General features: G+C 35.7%; 1 protein-coding gene across 1 annotated transcript in view; it reads left to right on the top strand.

The window, feature by feature from the left end:
• The window catches only part of LOC129496595 (ras-GEF domain-containing family member 1A-like), a 119,917-nt gene that overhangs the window by 25,826 nt on the left and 68,717 nt on the right, over positions 1-25,374 (top strand). The window contains 1 exon segment of the mRNA XM_055304700.1: positions 11,804-12,118. Within this exon segment, the coding sequence (XP_055160675.1) occupies positions 11,804-12,118 (315 nt within the window).

A 25,374-nucleotide genomic window follows, 5' to 3' on the forward strand; every position in this document is an offset into this window, starting at 1 on the left:
AACTCTCAGAAGGCTTTTTGTTGTTATTGGTGTGGTGGTTCTATTTTATTTCCTCTTCTTCAATAGAGTAACTCCTGATTTTTCAAAGAAAGTTATCGTGTGAAGCTTTATTAATTCTTGTTGAAATTAAATTCCATGAGGTCTGTAAAATTCTTTAGAAACTTCACTGCATGATTGCTATTTTCCCTAACTTGGTCTTAGTTTATACATGATTATCATCTTTTTTTGTTGTTGTTATTTCTCTTATTATATTTATAATGACTATTATCTTCTTACTTGAGCTACATGCCTATTATTTTATCCTTCCCCCTTCTAGCCTGCTCTCAATGTGTACATTGTCACTCCTCTATTAAAGATCACCATTTAGGAATTTGGAAACTCTCAGATTCCTGGACTTATAAAATTGAGTATATTAAGTATTGAGTCTATACTATGAGTCAGGTATGGGCTAAGATTAGAAATCCCATAATGAAATATTTCGTGGAGCTTCGCATAAGAAACAGGGTACATGCTTAGATATGTAATTATATGTAATGTAATAAAAACAGTAATTTTGAGAAAATTAAAGATGCTATTGACCATAATGTTGGAATACCTGATGAAAATTGCAAAGAGAGAAATAAAGGCTACGAAGAGTGGAATTAGGAATTCTTGGGGTGCCTGGGTGGCTAAGTTGATTAAGTATCTGCCTTAGGCCCAGGTCCTGATTCCAGGGTGCTGGGATCAAGCCTTGCATTAGGTTTCTTCCACAGCAGAGAGTCTGCTTTTCACTCTCCTCTGCCCCTCCTCTTGCTTGTGCTCACTCTCACTCCTTTCTCTCTCAAATAAATATATATGTTTTAAGGATTTTTGTTTATTTACTCATGAGAGACAACAGAAAGAGAGGCAGAGACACAGGCAGAGAGAGAGCAGACTCCCTGCAGGAAGCCCCATGCAAGACTCAGTCCCAGGTCACCAGGATCACCACCTGAGCCAAAGGCATATGCTCAACCATTGAGCCACCCAGACACACCTCAAATAAATAAAATCTTTAAAAAAAAAACAAAAAAGAAAGAAATTCTTCCTGAAGAAAATGACATGTAGGTTGGGACACAAAGAACATAAAAGTTAAGCTACCAGGTTTTGAGCTTTAACTGTGATGAATGGAGGTACTTTTCAGTAAGAAAAGTTCATAAAAAAGAGAAGATTTCAGTGAATTCAATTTGGGACATGTGTTTTAGATACTTGTGAATTATTTAATTACAGTTGTTTAGTAAGGTATATGAGTCTAAGCCCTTAATTGGGTCAATAAAATGTAGAGGGTTGTGGAAGTAGTGAAGGATTCCCAGGGGATAAGTAGAATAATTGTAGAGTAGGATTTGACCCCTGAGAAACAGCATTTCAGAATGGTAAGAGGAGGAGGAATTACACGGGGAGAAGGTAAGAGAGAGTGAGGGAGAGAAGGAAAAAGAAAAGATAGGACAGGACATGAGAAGGAAAGCCAAGAAAATGAGGCAGAACTGAAAATGGTCAGGCAATTTGTTTCAAACAGGAGGGTGTAGTGTCACAGAAGCCAAATAAAGACTGTCTCAATGTAGGAGTGGTCAACAGTGTTAAATGACTGGGAGAACTCAAGACCAGAAAAATATCTTGAAAAAAAAAAAGATTTATTTATTTATTTATTTATTTATTTATTTATTTATTTATTTATGAGAGAGACACAGAGAGGGAGATGGGAGCAGAGGGAGAAGCAGGCTCCATGCCCGGAGCCCGACATGGGACTCGATCCCAGGTCTCCAGGATCACACACCCTGAGCCAATGGCAGGCGTTAAACCACTGAGCCCCCCAGGGTTCCCCAGGAAAAATATCTTTGAGATTGAAAAAGGGCTTATTTTGGTCCTGACCACAGCAATTTCCAAGGACTATATGGAGCAGGCATTTTACAGATGGCAGTAGTTGGAGCATTAAGTGGAAGAGGAAAAGGAGAGATAATAATTGGATCTAATTTTTAAAAAGCAACTCTTCTTGTCTCATTTGATTCTCTTCCATGACCCTTATGTACCCTATGCTTTTCTAGACTATTTTACAAACCATAAAACAGGCAGCCCCATTTTCTCCATGCCCCCTCTCTTCTTTTGCACTTTCTGGCCCTTCCTGGAATACCTTTTTCTCACCTGTGAAGCAATCTCTTGTTTCTCCGAATAGAAATGGTTGTCCCCTAACTCTCTTTATCATACCTCAGCAAAACAATTTTGAAATACTAAATAAGGGTTGTGGAAATATATTATGGTGGTGAATTGGAAAGATTTTCTGAATTAAGCAGATTAATTCTGGTGTGTTTCACTAACTTGATCTTCAATAATGGACAAATCAATTTACTTTTCTGCAGTCTGTTGTAAGTTGGTGATGTAATCAACTTAGAGGGTTATAGGGAGTTACAAAAGAAATAATAAATTTCAAAGTCCTAGCAACTTTTGATACAAAGTATTTTCTCATTTAATGCTGGTTTTCTCCCTCATAAATTTTCTTAGCACTCTAGATGAAATTCCTTAGTCATTTATGAAGTAGTCAGTTTTCATCATAACAATTTAAGACTAGTAGGAATCTGAGAGGGGGACTTGACAAAACCAGATCAGCTCATTAGATTCAGAAATCAAGTATGCTTAAATGCTGTGATTGAGCCATTTGGTCAAGTCACAGGAGTCAAAGGAGCAAGTCATTCACCATCAATTGTAGGTGCATAGTTTAAGATAATGTACATTTAACTAGCATTAGCTCAGTCAAGGGGTGGAATATGGAAATACAGAGCACAGGCAGTCAAAACTTTGAAATCTATAGATCAGTCCTGAATGAGTTTTAAAGGCAGGACATTAATCTCTTGTAGAAATACCCATAAGGCTCTCACTGGTCTGGGAGGATTCTAGGCACATTATCCTAATACTTGTCACATTGTAGTGTAATGGCTTGGGTGGATCTTGTTTATGGTATAAAATATTATTTTTGTATCTCTAACTCCCAGCATATCTGTTTCAGAGTAAAAAACTGATTTCTGTTTTGTTGAATGGATAATTGAAGGGATACTTGGAAATTACCACTAAAAATAGGTTTTGTTTTTATTTTGGGGAAAAGTTGGTAGGTAGAAATGAAATCCTTAACTTAGAGATAGCCAGTCCAAAGTCTGGAAGAGAAGCAAAACAATTAGCTCTAGAATAATGTATCTAGGACAGAATGATAGAAACTTGGTTCTGGTCAATACAGTGTTACTTTATTTTGCCAACTTAACTGAAACTTATTTTATTTTATTTTTTTTTATAAATTAATTTTTATTGGTGTTCGATTTACCAACATACAGAATAACACCCAGTGCTCATCCCGTCAAGTGTACCCCTCAGTGCCCGTCACCCATTCACCCCCACCCCCCACCCTCCTCCCCCTCCACCACCCCTAGTTCATTTCCCAGAGTTAGAAGTCTTTATGTTCTGTCTCCATTTCTGATATTTCTCACACATTTCTTCTCCCTTCCCTTATATTCCCTTTCACTATTATTCATATTCCCCAAATGAATGAGAATATACACTGTTTGTCCTTCTCCGGTTACTGTGGCCAAACATATTTTAGAATGGACAGTAAGAGCATGAGATTTATTCTATTCAATTCCAGATAAATATGAAATCTAGGGAATAAATAAGTCTATATCTGAGGAGATCAGTGCCATCATTCATGTAGGAAGCTAGAGATGTCAGCTTAAAGTGTAATAACTGAGGTGTTGTGAGGGATTGATGCATATATAACTATTTCAAAATCAACTCCATTGCTGGTATTTCTCAATTAGTTTAAGGTATTTATGTGGGGTAACAGACTAACAAACCTCAAATCTTGGAGACCAAATCTTAGTGGCCTAAAATAACCAAGGTTATTTCTTACTCATATTTCATCCCCATTTTGGATCAGTGTATATTTATCAGGGTTTTCCAGAGAAACAGCACCAATAGGGTTTAGATAGATAGATAGATAGATAGATAGATAGATAGATAGATAGATGATAGATAGATAGATGATAGATACATGATTTTTTATAGGAATTGGATCACACGATTATGGAGACCGAGAAGTTTCATGATATGCTATCTGCAAGTTAGAGAGCCAGGAAAGCTGCTGGTATAATTTAGTTTGAGTACAAAAGTCTGAGAATTGGGATGTTGTGGGGAGGGCAATGTAGAAGTCCTGATCTGAGTTCAGAAGCAGGATGGGCAGAAGACAGATATCCCAGCTCAAGCACAGAGTGAATTTGCCCTTCCTTCTTCTTCTTGTTCCATGCATGCTGTCAGTAAATTGGACGATGCCCATGTGGGTTGGTAAGGGAGATCTTCTTTGCTGAGCCTACCAGTTCAAATGCTAATCTCTTCTGGAAACCCCTTTGCACACACACCCAGAAATAATGTTTTGCCAGCTACTGGGGTATCCTTTACCCCCATCAAGTTGACACATAGAATTAACCATCACGGTCAGCAAATGCTTCTCTCTTCACAGTTATCCCTTAGGAATCCAGGCTAACTGAGCAGCCACTTATCTCAGATGTTGCCAATTTCTTTGACAGAGAGAAAGGAGCGCTGCAGGATCTTGCTAAATTCTCTGCCCAGAAGTGATATGTGTCACTTCTACTCATAATCCTTTGTACAGAAGTGGGCACATGGCTCCATTCAACCAGTGGAGACCACAAAGTGTGATTCAGACACATTCACAGGAGGGAGTTGGGATATTGCAGTGAGCAGCATTAATGAATACAAAAGTATATTGTAAAATCCTGATGTGTTACATAGACTTGTTTTCAAGTTTCTTTTTTTGACCATGTTTGCTTGTTTAAATGTAAATAATTTCCATATAATATTAATAAACAACAGAAATAGACATTAATGGAATGAGACTTCAAGAAAAGTGACATATGTATACATCTCCATTTGGTCCCTAGTGTATTTCCTCCCAGACAATGCTAGTACCATTCTTGGGAATGACCTGAGAAAGATGCTTTGGCTGCTATGCTCTGGAAGGATCTTATTGAGAGGAAGTCTAAAAAGAACAAGAAAAACCAGTAATTTCTTATTTCACCAAACTCTTTATTTATCCTTCAGGAATCATCACTTTTTACATATGGCATTTTCCTGATTTTTACCTGTCATATTTTATATGTGCTTCTAATATTTTTTATTTCTATCTTAATTATATCTTATAATTTTAGTTGTGACATTATTAGTTTCTATGCTATCTAATATATGTATATTATGCTAACATAATATATTTATATAACACACACACACACACACACACACACACACACAGAGAGAAGATGCCAGATCTTAAGATTTAGATCTTTCTTCCATTCTTTCTCATTGTCGTGCCTAACATCTAGGAAGTAGCTGTTTGGGCAAAATTACTTGTCCATATGGCCAAATACATATATTATCTCCACTTCTAACAGTATATTTCCTTACATATGTAAACTCTCTGAACTGTCGACTTAGAGCCATATTCTCACTATCCTTTTACATTCTGCTCTCAAAGAACAATATAACATATGTTGCTGTGTGTACTTCTTTGAAATTTGTAAAGAGAATTATTTGGACATTCCTAAAATATTCAGAGGTTTAAATACAATACTGAAAGAAGTAAATCCAGTGACATAAAAGATTGTAAGAGACCACGTAAATTCTGAAAATGTTAAAATGCAGTTTATTACAAAAATTTCATAAGTCTAACTCCTATATCATATTAGTTTTCATGTATTTGCAAGACGCTTGAAATCCAAAAATAAACATTAAAGATTTCCATCATAAATTTTTGATCAGCATACATTTAAGTCATTATTTTGAAACACAGAGCTCTAGGGTTCACACTGCTGTACTCTCATTCTCATATGTAATAGCTAACATTGGCCAATAGATGCCCTAAGAGATCTCTTAAACACAGGAACTCAAAGAATTAAAACCATGCATTTGAGAATCGGTACTTCTTATGCTTTATTTTCGTAGTTCAATTTTCATTACATTTGTAAAATGGTACAATATTTTTAGATCCTGGGGTCTTAAGATTACCACATTCCAAATTACCTGCACCAAACACTGATTATTAAAATAATAGAGGAAAGAAAAAGTAACTTTTCCAGAATTACTTTCAAAACTAACAGTGAAGGTACATCTGATCCACTTAGATTAATGATTTCTAATTTCAATAAATCCAGTCGGCAGTATAGTGTGTAACTATAACTCTCAGGTTAATTTAATCATAGAAGATTAGGTTGAGTTGTAAAGCATTTGCTCAAATGAATTAGCTGATACATTTGCATTTTTCAGATTTTACTATGATATCTATTATTTTCTACAACATAGCTATTAGCAGATTGTGCATTGAGTGTATTAATGGAAGGCATTTTGATTATAGTTGCCTACAACTACATCCAGATATTTTTAACACTGAAGTTTATTCATAAGAAAAAAATTACTTAGATTTTTTATTATATAAATCTGGGAAAATAGAACTCTGTTGTTTTTCTCTACCTTTAGTTAATGTAAAAAAATTATTCCCAGATTTTTTTCCCTCTTATTCCAATTATTTTCATCTAGGGTTATGTCCATATCTGCCATCTTCCTAATGAGGCTATCGCAAAATGTATAGACAAGTGCCAATATAAAAACAATTTTTAGTTTATTCAATTACGTTTACTTTAAAAGTATTTTCTTAAAAAAATACATGTATTTTCTTATTCTTCCTCCCTTTTATAGAGGAACACATTTTAACCCCATCCCTATGAGCTTGAGAATTCAGTAAAGGACATATTGGTAGATGACAGTTCTCAAAGAAAAGTTATTCCCGTTGTTTTCAGATTAGGACAGAAAAAGTAACTATTCTTTACCAAGCCAAAGCAAGAAAAGCAAAATATAGCTCTGGGGGAAATTCATAGTAGTATCACTTGGAAGTCAGAGAGAATATGTCTAAAAAGAGCTATTAGATGAGGAATATAAAAATACATGAAAACTCAAAAACTAGAGTAGAAAACACAAAGAGGAGTCTGGTAAATCTATTATTTTTCATTTTCCTTGATATGCTTATATAAGGAGGCAACTTTATTTTTTCCCTTCAATTTAGAAGATAAAACTTATCCAAGTTGAGGATCCATGTTTATCATAAGAGAAATATTAGGTTTACAGGCCTTTCTACACTTGGCAGCCATAGTACAAACCACTCATTGTAACCTACAGTGGTCCTTTGAATAGCCCAGTAGTACTTAGTTCTGAATTCGAACTCAGAATTTTCTATCACCCAAATTATTAATGATAATTATTGATAATCACCCCAGATTATTGATGACAATGAACAGATCTATTCCTTAAAATCCAACCTGATTGCTCTGTTAAATGCTGCAGATTTTAGCTTCGACTTAGGCAGCACTTCTTGGAAAATGTTCTATTCTTTCTCTATTTAACATTACCTCAATACAGATTAACATCAATCAGTTTTTTGAACCTAAATTTTATTCGTATTATACATTTGCCAAGGTTCTTGTGGAACTTGAAGACCAATTTTCATCGTGGAAATTAAAGAATTCAGATATGCATTGATGTGAGACTTTGAGGTATAGAAAAAACAGTTATATCCAAGTTTTAGCATGGTGTCTCTGGAAAGGGACCTTAATCCTTTATGAAATGTATCATTTTAATGGTAGGTTCATGATTAAAAAATATGAATAGTCTTAGTGTGTCTTCCTGTGTGTTAAAGGAAATATTAATAAGAACTAACTTTCATAGTACTCATCAATAAAAGTAACATTCTCTTATGTGAAAACAACACAATGCCTGCCCTATAATAAACAATGAAGACAAAAAAATAAACATCATCTGAATTTGCAACATATATTGAAATTCTTAAAAATTAGGTTAATATAATCTCACGAAAGCTCCACAGTTGATTGCAAATACCACTTAGTTCAAAAATGTCTGTGTGTGGGTGTGAACTTAATAGAATCTTTCAGTCGTAACTTTATATATTAGAATTGAGGTTTTGATTCTTCTACCTTAAAGCTACAAAGAATATATTTGAAAATCTTCAGTGCATGTCTCCCTCCAGATGCACATAAAGTGCATTTAAGATTGAATTTCTGCATTAGCCAAGAAATTTAGATATAAACACATTGCATCAATACTACAGTAATACAATACTGTATTTGTTTATTTGTTTTTAAAGATTTTATTTATTTATTTATTCATGAGAGACACAGCTAGAGAGAGAGAAGCAGAGACAAAGGCAGAGGGAGAAGCAGGCTCCCTGCCGGGAGCCCGACATAGGACTTGATCCTGGGTCTCCAGGATCACGCCCTGGGCTGAAGGCAGCGCTAAACCGCTAAGCCACTGGGGCTGCCCTACAATACTGTATTTAAATATCTTATAACACATCAGATATACCACTAATAAACCCTTTATTATTAGAATGCTAAAATAAAAGGTAGGGAGAGAAAGGTCATAAAAGAGTAAAGCTTAGAAAGAAGTAAAGGAAGGAAGTAATGGAAGTAGGAAGAAAAACAATAGATATAAGGGAAGAAAAATATATTTTCAAGTATCAAATATTCTAATAATGTTGCAAAACACTATATATCTGGCATTTGGAATTGCCATTAAAAAGCTAAAAACTAAGGATATATTAAATTTCAGGAATTATTTTTTGAAGAACCAATTGTTAAGTGCAGCTTTCGCACTTTAAAAACACTCTGTGCATATAATGTATCAGGAGAGAGTACAATCATATGGAAGCTCACATTGCAAGAGAGCTGAAATGTCTAAGATAGATACATTTTGTGTTCATGTTGTAATTTTATGGCTCTTTTTAATTAAGGAAGGCTTGGTCATTTGTGGTTCAGATTTTTTTTCCTGGCCTTGCTTTACTTTGATCCCTCAAAATTAAGAGTGAAAATTACTTAGCATAAAGTAGTGAATATTGGCTTTTCAAAATAAGGATTTTCTTAATTCACAGCAAACCTTCGTATAATTGATTCAAAAAGAAAAATTAGCAAAGCACACGCTATTATTTCTTTAGAGTATTTATATTACTAACGCACTACAAATACATTAGAATAATTATAATTTGAGAAGGAGCTTGTAGAATTTGATGACACTACAGGAGTCCAAAAATAGAGAACCAAAAAGCAATATGATTGAAAGGTAAATCTTTCGCACAAGTATAAATACACACTCACAAGCAACAACACAATGAGCTTCATAATTTCTGTGTATTACATTTTAATATGTTCATGTAAATTACCTAATTTAAAATCCGGGAGTACATGTTGGTCATTCAGCTTTAAAGATATTTTCCTTGTTCATGTTGACTTAATATTTTAGTCATCTTTCCCGTGACAATTTACAACTAAAGATCTATCTAATGACTTTTTGCATTCATTACATTTTATTGTTACTTTACAATTACTTCAAATATCCTGAACAGTAATTATATGTATGGCTATATATAAGGATATTATAATATTGCTTATATAAAAATAAATGACTACTCTAACAGACCCTTTCAGTCCACTCTTAATTTCACCCTGGGCAGGTAAAATTTATTTTTTTGATTTCTCTTAACCTCATCCTTTGTCCTAGTCACTCATCTCCTTTGCACACCTCCCAAACTAATTACCCTAAGGTACCATTTTCACAGTCTTTGTACCCAGATGCCAATTTATCCCACCTAAGGGGAAAGTTCTTAAGAACTTAAATTCTATCACAATATCATTATAATATAGAAATTTATGAAGTTTTAAAGTTGTACTGTATAGAATGACTGATCTGTAAGGAACTTTATAGATAACTTAGTATAATAAAATCCTCAAATTTTACAAATGATGAGTGTGATGTAGGAGTTTAAATAACTTGATCTTGGTCACACAGATAATTTAGGACAGAATAAAACCTAGAATCTCTTAGGAGGGTGCAGTCCTCCTAGTTCTATTTCTTTCTTTTTCTTTTTCTTTTTCTTTCTTTCTTTCTTTCTTTCTTTCTTTCTTTCTTTCTTTCTTTCTTTCTTTCTTTCTCTCTTTATTTTCTTCTCTTTCTCTCTACACAGTGAGAAAATTGTTTCTTTTTTTTAATTTTTGAAGCATATTTGTTTTCCAGTTTTATCCCCCTAGGCTTTTGAATAATATTATGCCTGCCTAAATTTAATTCATAGCCCAAACAAGATGATCACTGAAGTGAACTGAAAAACAGTGTTTATTAAACAGTCTGTGACACAGGCTTTGGTGGAATTTCATAAGAATTTTTATAATATACTCTATATTTTTTCACAGTGAACTTTTAAATCTTCTCTGCCATTTTGGCATGTTGGCATGAAGGAGACCAAATATGCCATGTGACATTTCTAAAAGAAGGATAACATGTGTGCTTTGATCAGCCTGAGTACAGGATATTCAGTTGGCTTCATTGTAATTATAATTGTAGAATGCCCATCTGCCCCTAAATGTCATCTTTTATGCCCTACCATGGTTTCTGAAACCATTATTAGATTACTTTGGGAACTGAAGCACTTTTGGAATATGTATGTGTATGTGTGTGCGAGTATATGTATGTAATGAGCAGTGCAAGGAGGCATTGCGCTAGTCATTTATATATTTATATAAAATCAATAGCTGTCAGAGGAAAATAAAATATTGCAGATTACCTGAAATGCAAGCATTACAGTCTAGATGTGTTGGGGGATCTTCCCAGGGAACTGAATATTTAGGAAAGGAACTGAACAAATACTTTAATAAAGATAGAGAGGAAAGTTTATGTGGATGCAAAGGAAGAAAAAGAAGTTCTCTCAGAAGCAAAATTACCATTTTTTTCTCAATTATGCTAACTAACTTTCGAGAAAGGATTTGGATATATATGCCCACAAAATAGATGTGCATCCTCGAATGATTTATTAAATATTGCAGAAAATCAAATTTATTATGTTTCTTGATAGGAAAATACACAAGTGTGCTAATTTCATCAAAGTCCCTGAAAACACTCATGAGTGGATTCAGTACAGAATTATAGTAGTCTCTGGGAATATCAGGACATAGTATTTTGATGGACCACCATGTATGGGATGCTATGAAATTTCCTGAATAACTCACTTTATGAAAACATTTTTATACAACTTAAGGAAACCCGGGCTTAATTTTTAGCTGCTCATTTGTTCGTTCGAGGAAGTCCCGATGGCTGTAGGTGGGACAGTGGGCAGGATGTGATCATGACCTTTCTAGATGATTGATCGCTTCAGTTCACTGAAGCATTTGTTTACAAGTTTGGGCAGTCAGGGGTGTGGCTTGCAGACCCCCCGCCCCGCCTCTGGCTGTCCAGGCCCCTGGAGCCTCACCGAGCCGGGAGCCTCACAGACACAGAGGGGATGGCTGCAGCCCACCAAAGGCTTCCAGCAGACCCCATCTTCCATAGAGCAATTGATATATTAGCCGTAATAAATATTGCAAAACCTTCAGGGTTTTGGCAGTGGAAGCTGAAGCTGAGAACTTTCACTATTTTTTTCTTATTAAATGCTTTTTTTTTTTAAACCCTGGAATCTCCAAGTTCACATATCTTGACGGTGTGTATCTAAATCCTAAGAATGAAGAGGGAAGATGCTGCAGACTTGTGAGATCTATAGAGCACTCACATGAAAGAAAGAAAAAACAAAACAAAAAAAAGAAAAAGAAAAAGAAAAGAAAAAGAAAAAGCAAATCTTCCGTTTACGAATGCCGATGAGCGCCGCCCGCTTTCGCGTTTGCTCCGGGCGCCCCCCGGCGGTCCCTGTCTCCAGCACAAGGTGGATCCGCTGCAGCGACTCCCTGCAGCCGCCCCGGGAGCCGACCGCCGGGGGAGCGGGAAAGTTTGTCCCGCAGCCCAGGGGCAGCGGAGGTGCCCTCGGGTGCTCCCCCGCCCCCGCCGGCCGCAGCCCGAGCGCCCGGAACCGCGGCCCGGGCCCAGGCAGCGGCTCTGGCCGCCCAGGAGCGCCAGCGCCCCAGGGCTGCGGGGCGAGCATCGCAGGCCCGCACGAGTCTCGCCTCCTCCCCCGCCGCCCAGCGCCCGAGCGGCAGCCCAGGCCCCGCCCCCTCGCCTGGCCCACCCCAAGCCGGTATGCAAAGCAGCTACGTCAGAGGGCGGGGGTGGGGCCTTTGCGTTGAGTGGCAGCCGCGGCGGCCTTGGGAGGAGGCGCGGGAACCACTGCAGTTGTTTTTTTTTTTTTAATTTTTATTTATTTATGATAGTCAAAGAGAGAGAGGCAGAGACATAGGCAGAGGGAGAAGCAGGCTCCATGCACCGGGAGCCCGATGTAGGATTCGATCCCGGGTCTCCAGGATTGCGCCCTGGGCCAAAGGCAGGCGCCAAACTGCTGCGCCACCAAGGGATCCCGAACCACTGCAGTTTTAGACCAAACTCTTCTCCTCTTTAGCCAGCTGAAACCATCTTTTAACGTTTTTTGGTTGTTGTTGTTTTGCTTTTTTTTTTAAACTATTATTATTATTGTGATCTATAAATCCCCACCGTGCAGGAATCTTTCTGGGAGACTTTTTTTTTTTACTCTTACAATAAGGTAAGACAAATACCATTGCTGTAATTATTACAAATGGGGGAGGAATTGCAGAGCGCCATACGAAATTTTGAAAGCAAGTTAGGCTTTTTGTAATCCGAAGCAGGACTTTTGGCAATGATTGCAGGGATTATTTAAATAATTATTACTATTATTATCATTACAGGAATATCAGTTGGTGATGAAGCACGGAGTTCTAGAGGGGAAGTTGAGGGTTTTGTGTGTGTGTGTGTCTTTTTTTTTGTGAAGTTAATGTCATCAGGTTATATTCTGCTTTTTAAATGCAAATAAACGGAACAAAAAATGCTCGAGGAATACACACCTAGGCAAAAATATAACCCTTAACCTATACCTTACAGCTCATAAAGAAAATAAAACAGGGGCGCCTGGCTGGCACAGTTAACCAGCCAATTCATGGTTTGGGCTGAGGTGATGATCTTATGGGCTGTGAGAGCCTCACGTCAGCCTCCATACTCAGCAGGGAATCTACTTTAAGAGTCTCTCATTGGTCCCTGCTCACATGCAGGTGCATTCCATCTCTCTCTAAAATAGATCAATAAATTAGAAAAAAGAAATCAAAATAGATTGCTGCCATAAACAGAAAATAAGAGTATAAAATTCTTAACACAGGGAAAATCATCAGGATCTAGGAATAGAAAACAATTCCTAGACTTGATATGATCCCTAAAAATGATAAAATGATAAACTGGACCTCATCAAAACTAAAAGCTTTTGCTGTATGAAAGGTACTATTAAGAGAATGAAAAAACAAGCTACATACTAGGAGAAAATATCTACAAACGACATCTCCAATAATGGAATAAAATATAGACAGGATTCCCAGTACTCAACATTTCATGAAAGAATCCAATAAGAAAAAGGGCAAAAGACACCCACAAACATTTTATAAAAGAATACACTGCAAATAATAAAATGTGGCAAATAAATGATAAAACGTTCACCGTCATTAGCTATCAGGGAAATTTAAATGAAACCGCAGGGAAATACCACTATTAGGTTGTCTAAATAAATAATAGTAAGGATGGGAAAAAGCTAGATCATTAATATATTGCTGGTGGAAATATAAAATGGCCAATTACTTTGGCAGTTTCCTATGAAGCTAAATATGCAATTACCATACAACCCAGCAGTTGTGTTCTTAGGCATTTACCCGAGAAAAATAGGAAATTCATATTTATATAAAAACCTGAAAAAAAAAACCTGAAAAAAAAAAAAAAAACCTGTACGGAGGGAGGAGGGCAAGATGGCGGAAGAGTAGGGTCCCCAAATCACCTGTCCCCAAAAAATTACCTGGATAACCTTCAAATCATCCTGAAAACCTACGAATTCGGCCTGAGATGTAAAGAGAGACCACCTGGAACGCTCCAGTGAGAAGAGTTCGCGCTTCTATCAGGTAGGAAGACGGGGAAAAAGAAATAAAGAGACAAAAGGCCTCCGAGGGGGAGGGGCCCGCGAGGAGCCGGGCTGAGGCCGGGGCGCGTGTCCCCAGGACGGGAGAGCCCCGTCCCGGAGGAGCAGGAGCTGCACCAACCTTCCCGGGCGGAAAGGGGCTCGCAGGGAGCTGGGGCAGGACCCAGGAGGGCGGGGATGCCCTCGGGCTCCCGGGGACACTAACAGACACCTGCGCCCCGGGGAGTGCGCCGAGCTCCCTAAGGGCTGCAGCGCGCATGGCGGGGCCGGAGCAGCTCGGAGGGGCTCGGGCGGCGGCTCCAGGGAGGGGGCTGCGCGGCTCCGGGAGCAGCTCGGGGGGCTCGGGCGGCGGCTCCGCGGAGAGGGGGCTGCGGGGCGGGAGCGCGAATCCCACAGCGCAGCCCCCGGAGCACTGGGCGCCGGGACACAGCCCAGGATCCGGCCTCCCCCGGGACAGGCAGAGGCCGGAGGGCCCAGGACAAGTAAAACAAAAAGCAAGTCTATATATTATTAAACCTAGAAAAATAACTTAAGATGCCAAGGATGATATCATATTTTGGAGTGTGAAAATTTATTATTTTGGAATTCATAAGGAGGAAAATGGTAATTGGTAGGCTTACAGGTTCTAGTAACTCAGGACGGAGTATTCAGATATTCCATAGAAACGAAGTGAAAACAGCCATATCCCGGCACAGCTGGATGCAAGCGTGTGTGTGGCAGGAGATACTCATGCTTAGTTGGAAGTCTCAGTCTTCTTTGCTATGCACCACAGTTTACTAAGTAAGCATGAGGAAATTAGGATTGCTAGAAATAAGATCCTGCATAATGGAGGATTCATTAGCAGATATATCAGGACCCGGTAAAAAGAAAGTGAATTTTAAGAATGAGAGAAGTAGAGGAAGTAAATTAGAAATCTTTATTTCCGTATTAAGAATGATAGATTTAGGAAGCTATGAGATCTATGGATATGAAAGACAAAAAGAATTGTATAGTAATTTCAAAAAAAGATAATCCTGAAGGAGGGGAAAGTGGAAACAGAGGGAAATAAATTTGAGACTGAGAAAACTCTATGCATAGGAAGAGAAAAAAAATAAATGTATGAGATATACATGAATTTTTGAAAACAAACATAAAGGAGAGATAGAAAACAGCAAAAATCTAAAACCTCAAATAACCGCCCCCTTCCTTGCATGGATTATTATCTGTAGAGCCTATATTGTCTTCTAAGAATTGTTTATATAGACACAATCCAGTCTTATTTCCACAAAGGAAGAAACACCCAATCATCAAAAATTCATATAAAATACTTTTCTGAGTTTCAAAACTTTTAGGTGTTGAGAAAAACAAAGCCCTGCAAAAAGCACAGATTTGGGGTTAGGGAGGTATACAAGAGTAGAGCCACATGTGACTGGAAGCCAGGAATGCACTTCTCTGGGAGGATTGCACAGATATCCATATGCAATGGACAGAATTTATTTTTTTAAACAGATATTTATATTACTCTAGACCACAAATAGAAACACAGATTATAAAACAAACAAACAAACAAAAAAGAAACACAGATTATAACTGGAGATATCAATGGATTATCACATAGTTAACCCATTTTTAAACCATACTTAACTGAAAACATAAAATATTATCAACACCAGAAACATCTGTGTTTCCTTGATTCTTGCTACAGGTAACATTATTTTTACTTTGAAAACCAAAGGTTGGGCACCTGGGTGGTTTGGTCCATTAAGCGTCTGCCTTCAGCTCAGGTCATGATCTCAGGGTCCTGGGATCCAGTCTCGCATCGAGGAGTCTGCCTCTCCCTCTCCACTGCCTCTCCCTCCGTTCATGCTCACTCTTCTCACCCTCTCTAGAATAAATAAATAAAATATTAATTTGAAAAAAAGGAAAACCAAAGGTCACTTTTCTGTTTTTGAACTTACACAATTTCATACTTTTAAGTATGTATCTCTTTATAACTGACCTCTTTCACTCAATGGCATATTTGGGAGATTAAATGGTGCTCTTGGATGGAACCATAATTCATTAATTTTTATTATTATGTAATATTCTACAAGTTAAATGTACATTCTATTGTTAATATCAGTTAAGCTGTTCTCCTTTGTAGGTATTATGTCTAATGAGACATAACATTTGGGGAACACTGTACACATATATTATAGGTATATTCCAAGGAACCTATCTTCTAGCTTATGGAGTGTGTACATTTTTCCCTTATTAAATGTTGCCAAGTTATTTTTCCCACAGGGACTTTCATAATTTCCTGACCCACCAATTGTATAAGAGGGGACATAATGATATAAAGTATGTTCATATGGCAGAAAATTCAGTATTGCTATCCATCCTTTTAAAATTGATCTATGGGTTTAATGGCAACCCCAATGTTAGAGAATATTCACTGTAATATTTCAAAAATTATAAGTTACATGAATCAAAATAGTTGCATTGGCCTACAGCTGAAAAATACTTCAACATAACAGAACAGTGTCCAGAATTACATGCATACATACTTATATGTATATACTCAATTTATTTTAACCAATATACCAACTTAATAAAATGAGAGAAAAAAATCTTTCAACATATGGCTTGCGACAACTAGATATTCCAATAGGCAATAAAAAACATATCAAAATGTATAAAGGACACGTTAAATTCAATAACAAAAAAATTTTTAAATATCAAAAAATTTCAACAGAGATTTCATGAAAGATGGTATGTATTATTACTACATAACTGCAATAATGGTTAAAATTTACGAGAAACAAACAATAGTAAGGATGCGAGGATTGTCAAAATATGGAGCAATTCGAACTCTCTCACATAATGTTCATGAGACTATGAAATGATAAAATTACTTTGGAAAATATTTTAGCAGGTTTTTTTTTCTTTTTTTTTTTTAAGTTAAAGATAATGTATGCTTTGACTCAGGAATGAAATGAGAAGTGAAAGCATGCCCCCTAAAGGAGACTTCTATGAGAATAAAATCAGAAGTGTTATTCCTAATAACCAAAAGATCTGAAGCTAAAGAATGTCTTTTCTCAGGTGGATAAATAACTATTATGTAGTATATTCACAAATATATATATATACATATATATGTGTATATATGCAGTATTGCACAATAGCTATTAGGTTCAGACAAGAGTCAAATACATATTGTATGATTCCTTTTGTATAAATTCAAGAGGAGGCAAAATCATTGAACTGTACATTTGAGATTGATTTATTGGGTAAGAATTATAAATCAACTTACATCAAAGAAGGAAATAGGATATTGTTACATAAGAAATTTACTGAAAATATTGTCATACTTTGATAGATATTTTGTATTTTTCTTTCTGTATGATTTATTTAACTTAGTATAATGCTTTCAAGGCTCATCCATGGGTCTTGCAAATGGTAGAATTTTGTTTTTCTTACAATTTATTCTCCATCGTGTGTGTGTGTGGATGTGCGTGTGTGTGTGTGTGTGTGTTTGACAACTTTATCCATCCATCCATCAGTGGACATTTAGGTTGCTTTTATGTCTTGGCTATTATATATAGTAATACTACTTAGAACTTCGGGGGGCAGATGTCTTTTCAAGTTAATGTTTTTGCCTCCTTTGGATATACTCCCAGAAGTCGCGTTGCTAGATTATATGGTAGTTCTATTTTTAATTTTTTCAGAGTCCTCCATACTATTTTCTGTAGTGGCTATACTAATTTACAATCCTAATAACAACGCACAAATGGAACAATTGTTCCATTTTCTCCACATCCACACCAGTATTTGTCATCTCTTGTGTTTTGATGATGGACATTCACACAGGCATAAGGTGATATTTTATTGTGGTTTTAATTTGCAGTATCCTACTGGCTAGTGATGTTGAGCAAGACATCTTTTAATTTATATATTGGCCTTTCGTACATCTTCTTTGGAGAAATGCCTATTCAGGTCCTTTGCCCATTTTTCAATTGGGTTATTTGTTTTTTTGGTATAGAGTTATATGAGTTCTTTATATGTTTTGGATATACCCCCTTATCAGATATATGGTTTGCAAAATTTTTTCCCCATTCTACAGGTTTTCTTTTCACTTTGTTGCTTGTTTCTTTGCTGTGCAGAAGCTTGTTAGTTTGATATAGTCCCACTGGCTTGTTTTTTATTTGTTGCTTGTGCTTCAGGTGCCATATCCAAAAGAAAACCCTTACCGGGAAACATGTTAAGTAGTTTATTCTTAATTTTTCTTCTAGGAGTTTGTTTCATGGTCCAGGTCTTACATTTCAGTCTTTAATTCATTTTGAGTTAATTTTTGTGGGTGGTGTAAGAAACAGACCCAGTTTCATTCTTAGAGTTGTGAATATACAATTATCCTTCACCATTTATTGAAAAGATTATCTTTTCTTCATTGAGAATTCTGGGCTCCCTTGTCAAATATTATTTGACCGTATATGCTTGGGTTTATTTTGGGCTCTCTGGTCTGTTCTGCAGATGTTTGTCTGTTTTTATGCCATACAGTTAGATGACTAGCTTTAAAAATTGTTTTATTTTTTTTATATAAATTAATTTTATTGGTGTTCAATTTACCAACATACAGAATAACACCCAGTGCTCATCCCGTCAAGTGTCCCCCTCCGTGCCCGTCACCCATTCACCCCCACCCCCCGCCCTCCTCCCCTTCCACCACCCCTAGTTCATTTCCCAGAGTTAGAAGTCTTTATGTTCTGTGTCCCTTTCTGATATCTCCCACACATTTCTTCTCCCTTCCCTTATATTCCCCTTCACTATTATTCATATTCCCCAAATGAGTGAGAACATACACTGTTTGTCCTTCTCCGATTGGCTTACTTCACTCAGCATAATACCCTCCAGTTCCATCCACGTTGAAGCAAATGGTGGGTATTTGTTGTTTCTAATGGCTGAGTAATATTCCATTTTAAAAATTGTTTTAATTAAAAAAATTAATTCCTGTATAATTAACATACAGTGTTACATTAGTTTCAGGTGTACAATATAGTGATTCAACAACTTTACACATTACTCAGTGCTCATCACAATGAGTGTACTTTTAATCCACTTCATCTGTTTCATCCATTCCAGCACTGACCCTCCCCTCTGGTAACCACCAGTTTGTTCTCTATAGTTAAAATTCTGTGGTTTTTTTTTTAATCTATTTTTTTCCATTTCTCATTTATCTTGATTCTTAAGTGACACATATGAGTGAAATCATATGATATTTGTCTTTCTTTGACTGATTTCACTAAGCATTATACCCTCTAAATCCATCCATGTTGTTGAAAATGACAAGATTGAAATCTTTTTATGGAGGAGTATTACTCCATTGTATTTAGATACCTTATCTTCTTTTTTTTAGAGATTTTTAAAAGTTATTTATTCATGAGAGACACATACAGAGAGAGAGGCAGGCTCCATGCAGGGAGCCTGAAGTGGGTCTTGATCCCGGCACTCCGTGATCATGCCCTGAGCCGAAGGGCAGATGCTCAACTGCTGAGCCACCCAGGCATCCCAATACCTTATCTTCTTTATTCACTCATCTATCAATAGACACATGGGCTATTTCCATTATTTGGCTATTGTGGTTAATGGTGCAGTAAACAGAGGCACATCTATCTTTTCAAATAGTGTTTTTGTTTTCCTTGGGGATATACCCAGGAGTGGAGTTACTGTATCCTATGGTAATACTATTTTTAGATATTTGAACAACTACAGGGACTGTACCAGTTTGCATTCTTACCAAGAGTGCACAAAGGTTCCTTATTCTCCACGTCCTTGCCAACACTGGTTGTCTCTTGAGTTTTTTATTTTAGCCATTCTGACAGGTGTGAAGTGATACCTCACACTCACAGGTGATACTTGGTGTGTTCGATTTGCATTTCCCTGATTATTAGTGATGTTGAGCATCTTTTCATATGTCTTTTGGCTATCTGTATGTCTTCCTTGGAAAACTGTCTGTTTATGTCATCTGCCCATTTTTAAATTGGATTATTTGTTGTTGGGTTTTCTTTGTTTGTGTGTTTTTTTTTTGTTTTTTTTTTTTTGGTATTGACCTGTATACGTTCTTTATATATTTGGATACTATTTGACACGTGAGGTGCAAATACCTTCTCCAATCAGTAGGTTGTCTATTAGTTTTGTTGATGGTTTTGTTTGTTGTGCAGAAGCTTTTTACTTCAATATAATCCTAATAGATTATTTTTACTTTTGTTTCTTGCCTCAGGAAACACATCTAGAAAAATGTTGCTAGAGCCAATGTCAGAGGCATTACTTCCTGTGCTCTCTTCAAGGATTTTTTATCGTTTCAGGACTCACATTTAGGTCTTTAGCCCATTTTGAGTTTATTTTTGTGTATGGTGTGAGTGTTCCGGTTTCATTCTTTTGCATGTAGCTGTCCAGTTTTCCCAGCCCCATTTGTTGAAGAGACTCTTTTACTCTGCATATTCTTGACTCTTTTGTAGAAGATTAATTGACCATTTAATCATGGATTTTTTCCTGGGCTTTCTATTCTATTCCTTTGATATCTGGGATTGTGATACCTACAGTTTTGTTCTTCGTTTTCAAAGTTGCTTTGGCTATCTGAAGTTTTTTGTGGTCCTGTATGAATTCTGGGATCATTTTTCTAGTTCTGTGTTGGTATTTTGATAGGGATTATATTACATCTGTAGATTGCTGTGGTTAATATGGACTTTTTAAGAATATTTGTTCTAAAATATTAGCACAGAATGTCTTTCCACTTGTTTATGTCATCTTTAATTTCTTTCACCAGTGTTTTATTGTTTTTAGAGTACAGGTCTTTATCTCACTGGCCAATAAGTTTATTCCTAGGTATTTTATTTTTGGTGCAATTGTAAATGAGATTGCTTTCTTAATTTCTTTTTCTGGTACTTCATCATTAGTGAATGCAATGGAGATAATATATAGAAATGCAATGGATTTCTATATATTAATGTTGTATCCTGTGATACAACATTACTTTATCAGTTCTAATAGTTTTTTTGTTGAGTCTTTGGGGTTTTCTATATATAGTATCATCTAATCTACAAACAGTAAGTTTTACTTCTTACCATTTTGGATACCTTTCGTTATCCTGTTTGGACACCTTCCAGTACTATGTTGAATAAGACGGTGAGTGTGGACATCCTGGTCTTGTTCCTGATCTTAAGGGAAAGTTTTCAGTTTTTCATCTTTGAGTATGTTAGCTGTGAGGTTTTCATATATGGCCTTTATTATGTGGTAGTATGTTCCCTCTAAACCTATTTGTTGAGGGCTTTTATCGTTCTACTTTGCCAAATGCTTTTTCTGCATCTATTGAAATGATCATACGTTTTTTTTATCCTTTCTCTTGTTGATATGATGTTTCATGCTGATTGATTTTCAAATAATGAACCACCCTTGTATCCCAGGAATAAATCCCATTGATTGTGGTGAATGAATTTTAAAACGTATTGTTGGATACAGTTTGTTAATATTTTGTTGGGTATTTTTGCTTCTGTGTTCATTAGATTTATGAGCCATTAGTTTTGTTGTTTTTATATGTTTTTGGTATCAAGGTGATGCTGGCCTCATGGAATGAATTTGGAAGTGTTCCTTCCTCTTCTAGTTTTTGAAAGAGTTTAAAAATAGGTATTAACTATTCTTTAAGAATTTGGTAGACTTCACTTGTGAAGCCTTCTGGTCCTGGGCTTTGTTTGTTGGGAACTTTTTGATCACCAATTCAATTTTATTGCTGGTAATTTGTCTGGTCAAATTTTCTGTGTCTTCCTGATTTAGTTTTCATAGTTGATATATATATATATATTTTTTCTAGGAATTCATCCATTTCTTCTGGGTTGTCCAGTTTGTTGGCATATTACTTTTTATAATATTCTCTTATAATCTTTTATATTTCTGTGGTGCCAGTTGTTACTTGTTTTCTTTCAATTATGATTTTTCTTGAGTCCTCTGTCACTCTCTCTCCCTCACCCTCTCTTTTAATGATTGGCTAAAGGTTTATAAATTTTGTCAATCTTTTCAAAGAACCAGCTCCTGATTTCATTGATTTTTCTTTCTTTTCTTTTCCTTCGCTTCTGTTTTGTTTATTTCTGCTGTAATCTTTATTATTTCCTTTCTTTAGTTGGATTTCGGGTTTTGTTTGTTCTTCTTTCTCTGGTTTCCTTAGGTATTAGATTAGGTTATTTATTTGATATTTTTCTTGCTTCTTGAGGTAGGCCTTTATTGCTATATAGTTCTCTCTCAGAATAGCTTTGGTTGCATTTCCAAAGATTTGGGACCATTGTGTTTTTATTTCATTTCTCTTCACGTAGTTTTTTATTTCTCCTTTCATTTCCTGTTTGTCCCATTCATTGTTTCATAGTGTGTTGTTTAACCTCCATGTAATTGTGTTCTTTCCAGGTTTTTTTCTTGTATTTGATTGCTAGTTTCATTGAGTTGTGATCAGAAAAGATGCATGGTATGACTTTAGTCTTTCTGAATTTGTTGATATTTGTTTTGTGACCTAAAATATAATCTATTCTGGAGAATGTTCCATGTGTACTTGGAAAGATATATATTCTGCTGTTTTAGGATGGAATGCTCTGAATACATCTATTAGATCCATCTAGTCCATGGCATCACAGACGTTGTTTCCTTGTTGATTTTCTGTTTAGATGATATATCCATTGATATAAGTGGGGTGCTAAAGTCCTTTACTATTTTTGTATTCCTGTCAATTACTTCCTTTGATGACCAGCTTGAAATCAGGAAGTGTGATGTCTCCTGATTTGTTCTTCTTTCTCAGGAATTCAATGGCTTTTGGGGGTCTTTTGTGGTTCCATGTAACTTTTAGGAGTGTTTTTTCTACTTCTGTAAAAAGTGCCATCAGAATCTTGATAGGGATTCCAAGGAATCTATAGATGGCTGAAGGTAGTATCGACATTTTAACAATATTAATTCTTCCAAGCATTGAACGCAGAATACATTTCCATTTATTTGTGTCTTTTTTTATTTCTTCATCAGTGTCTTATAGTTTTCAGGGTAGAGATTTTTACTTCCTTAGCTTAATTTATTCGTAAGTATGTTATTGCTTTTGATTCTACAATAAATGAGATCTATTTTGTTGTTTCTTTTTCAGAAAATTTGTTGTTAGTGTATGGAAATGACATTGATTTTTGTTAATTTTGTATCCTGCAACTGTACTGAGTTCATTGATTAGATGTAACTGTGTTTTAGTTAACTCTTTAGGATTTTCTATTATAAAATGTTGTCATTCCCAAGTGTAGACAATTTTACTTTTTGCTTTCTAATTCTGATACCTTTTATTTATTTGTCTTCTCTGATTGCTCTAGCTAGGACTTTTAGTACTATGTTGAATAGAAGTGATGAGATTGAGCACCCTTGTGTTATTTTCATGACCTTAAAGCAAAAGTTTCAATCTTTCAGAATTGAGTATGACGTTAGCTGTGGGCTTGTCATATATTGTCATTATTATTTTGATAACTTTTCTCTCTATATCTAATTTTTAAGTTTTTTTGTGAATGGATATTGAATTTTCTCAAAGTGCTTTTTTTGTATCTATTGAGATGATTATATGACTTTTTTCTTTCATTCAATTAATGTGATGTGTCACATTGGTTTGTGTATGTTGAAATATTCTAACTTCCCAGGGATAATCTCACTTGATTATGGTGAGTGATCCTTTTAATGTGCTGTGTAATTCAGTTTTCTGGTATTTAATTGAGAATTTTTGCATCTATGTTCATCAGTGATATTGGTCTGTCATTTCCTTTTCTAGTAGTTTTCTTCTCTGACTTTGATATCAGAATCGTACTGTCCTACTAAAATGAGTTTGGGACTGTTCTTTCCTATTCAATTTTTTGCAAGCATTTAAGAAGGATTGGTGTTGATTCTTCTTTAGATATTTGGAAGAATTCACCAGGAAAGCCATCTGGTCCTCAGCTTTTCTTTGTTGGGTGATTTTTGATTACTGATGCAATCTTCTTACTAGTAATTGGTTTATTCAGATTTTCTGTTTTTTTTTTCCAGATACAGTCTTACTAAGTTGTGTGTTTCTAAGAATTTTTTTTTCATTTATTTTACGTGGTCCAATTTGTTCGTATTTAATTGTTTGTTATATTCTCTTAGGGTTCTTCAGGTTTCCATGGTATCAGTTATATTAACTTTTTAACTTATAATTTTGCTCATTTAGGTCTTTTCTCTTTTTATCTTTGATTAGTTTAACCAAGAGCTGTCAATTTTGTCTTCAAACAACTAACTCTTGTTTGGTTATTCTTTTCTATTGATTTTCTGTTGTATATTTAATTTATTTCTGCTCTAATTTTTATTATTTTCTTTCTTCTGCCAACTTTGGTCTTTGTTCTTTTTCTCGTTCTTGAATGAATACATTTAGGTTGTTTATTTGAGATCTTTCCTATTCCTTAATGCAGGTGTTTATTGCTGTGAACTTCCCTCTTAGAATTGCTTTCGCTGCACCCTCCAAGTTCAGGTATCTTTTGTTTCCATTTTTGTTTGCTTCAAGAAACTTTTAAATTTCCTCTTTACTTTCTTTTTTGATCCATTTGCTGTTCAGGAGACTATTGTCTAACTTCTACATGGTCAATTTCCCATATTTCCTCTTATTATTGATTTCTTCTTTTAGGGCATTGTGGTCACAGAATATATTTGGTATAATTTCAGTCTCTTGAATTTGTAGAGACTTTGTTTCATGGCCTAATGTGTGGTCTGTTTTAGAAAATATTTCCTATGTAGTTGAGAATCTTTATTTTGAGTACGCTTGAGAACCTATGTACTTTATGCCTTTATTTTGCTGTTGTTTGATAGAGTATTTTGCATATGTACATTTGGTCTACAGTGTTGTTCAATTGCATGGTTTCATTATCGATTCCCTGTCTATATGATATATCCATTGTTGAGAGTGGGATTTTAAATTCTCCCAACTATTATTGAATTACTGTTTATTTCTCCTTTTTAGCTGTGTTTATTTCTTGCTTTATATATTTAGGTGGTCCAAGATTGCATAAATATTTACAATCATTATATCTTCTTGATATTTCGACCTCTTTATAATTATATAATGACCTTTTTCGTCTAATGACCTTTTTTGTCTCGTTTTACCATTTTAAAAGTCTTTTTGTCTGACATAAATATAGCTACCTCTGCTTTTTTGGTTACCGTTTGCTTGAAATGTCTTTTTCTAGCCCTTCAATTTCAGTCTATGTTTGTCTTTATGGCTAAAGAGAATATCTTGTAGGAAGCATGTTGTTGGATCTTGTTTTTTAACCTATTAAGTTATTGTAAGTCTTTTAAGTGGAGAATTTCATCCATTTACATTTAAAGTAACTATTGTTAGGTAAGTAGTT

Source organism: Nyctereutes procyonoides, unplaced genomic scaffold (genome assembly GCF_905146905.1).
Source record: "Nyctereutes procyonoides isolate TBG_1078 unplaced genomic scaffold, NYPRO_anot_genome, whole genome shotgun sequence".
NCBI classification, from domain to species: Eukaryota; Metazoa; Chordata; class Mammalia; order Carnivora; family Canidae; genus Nyctereutes; species Nyctereutes procyonoides.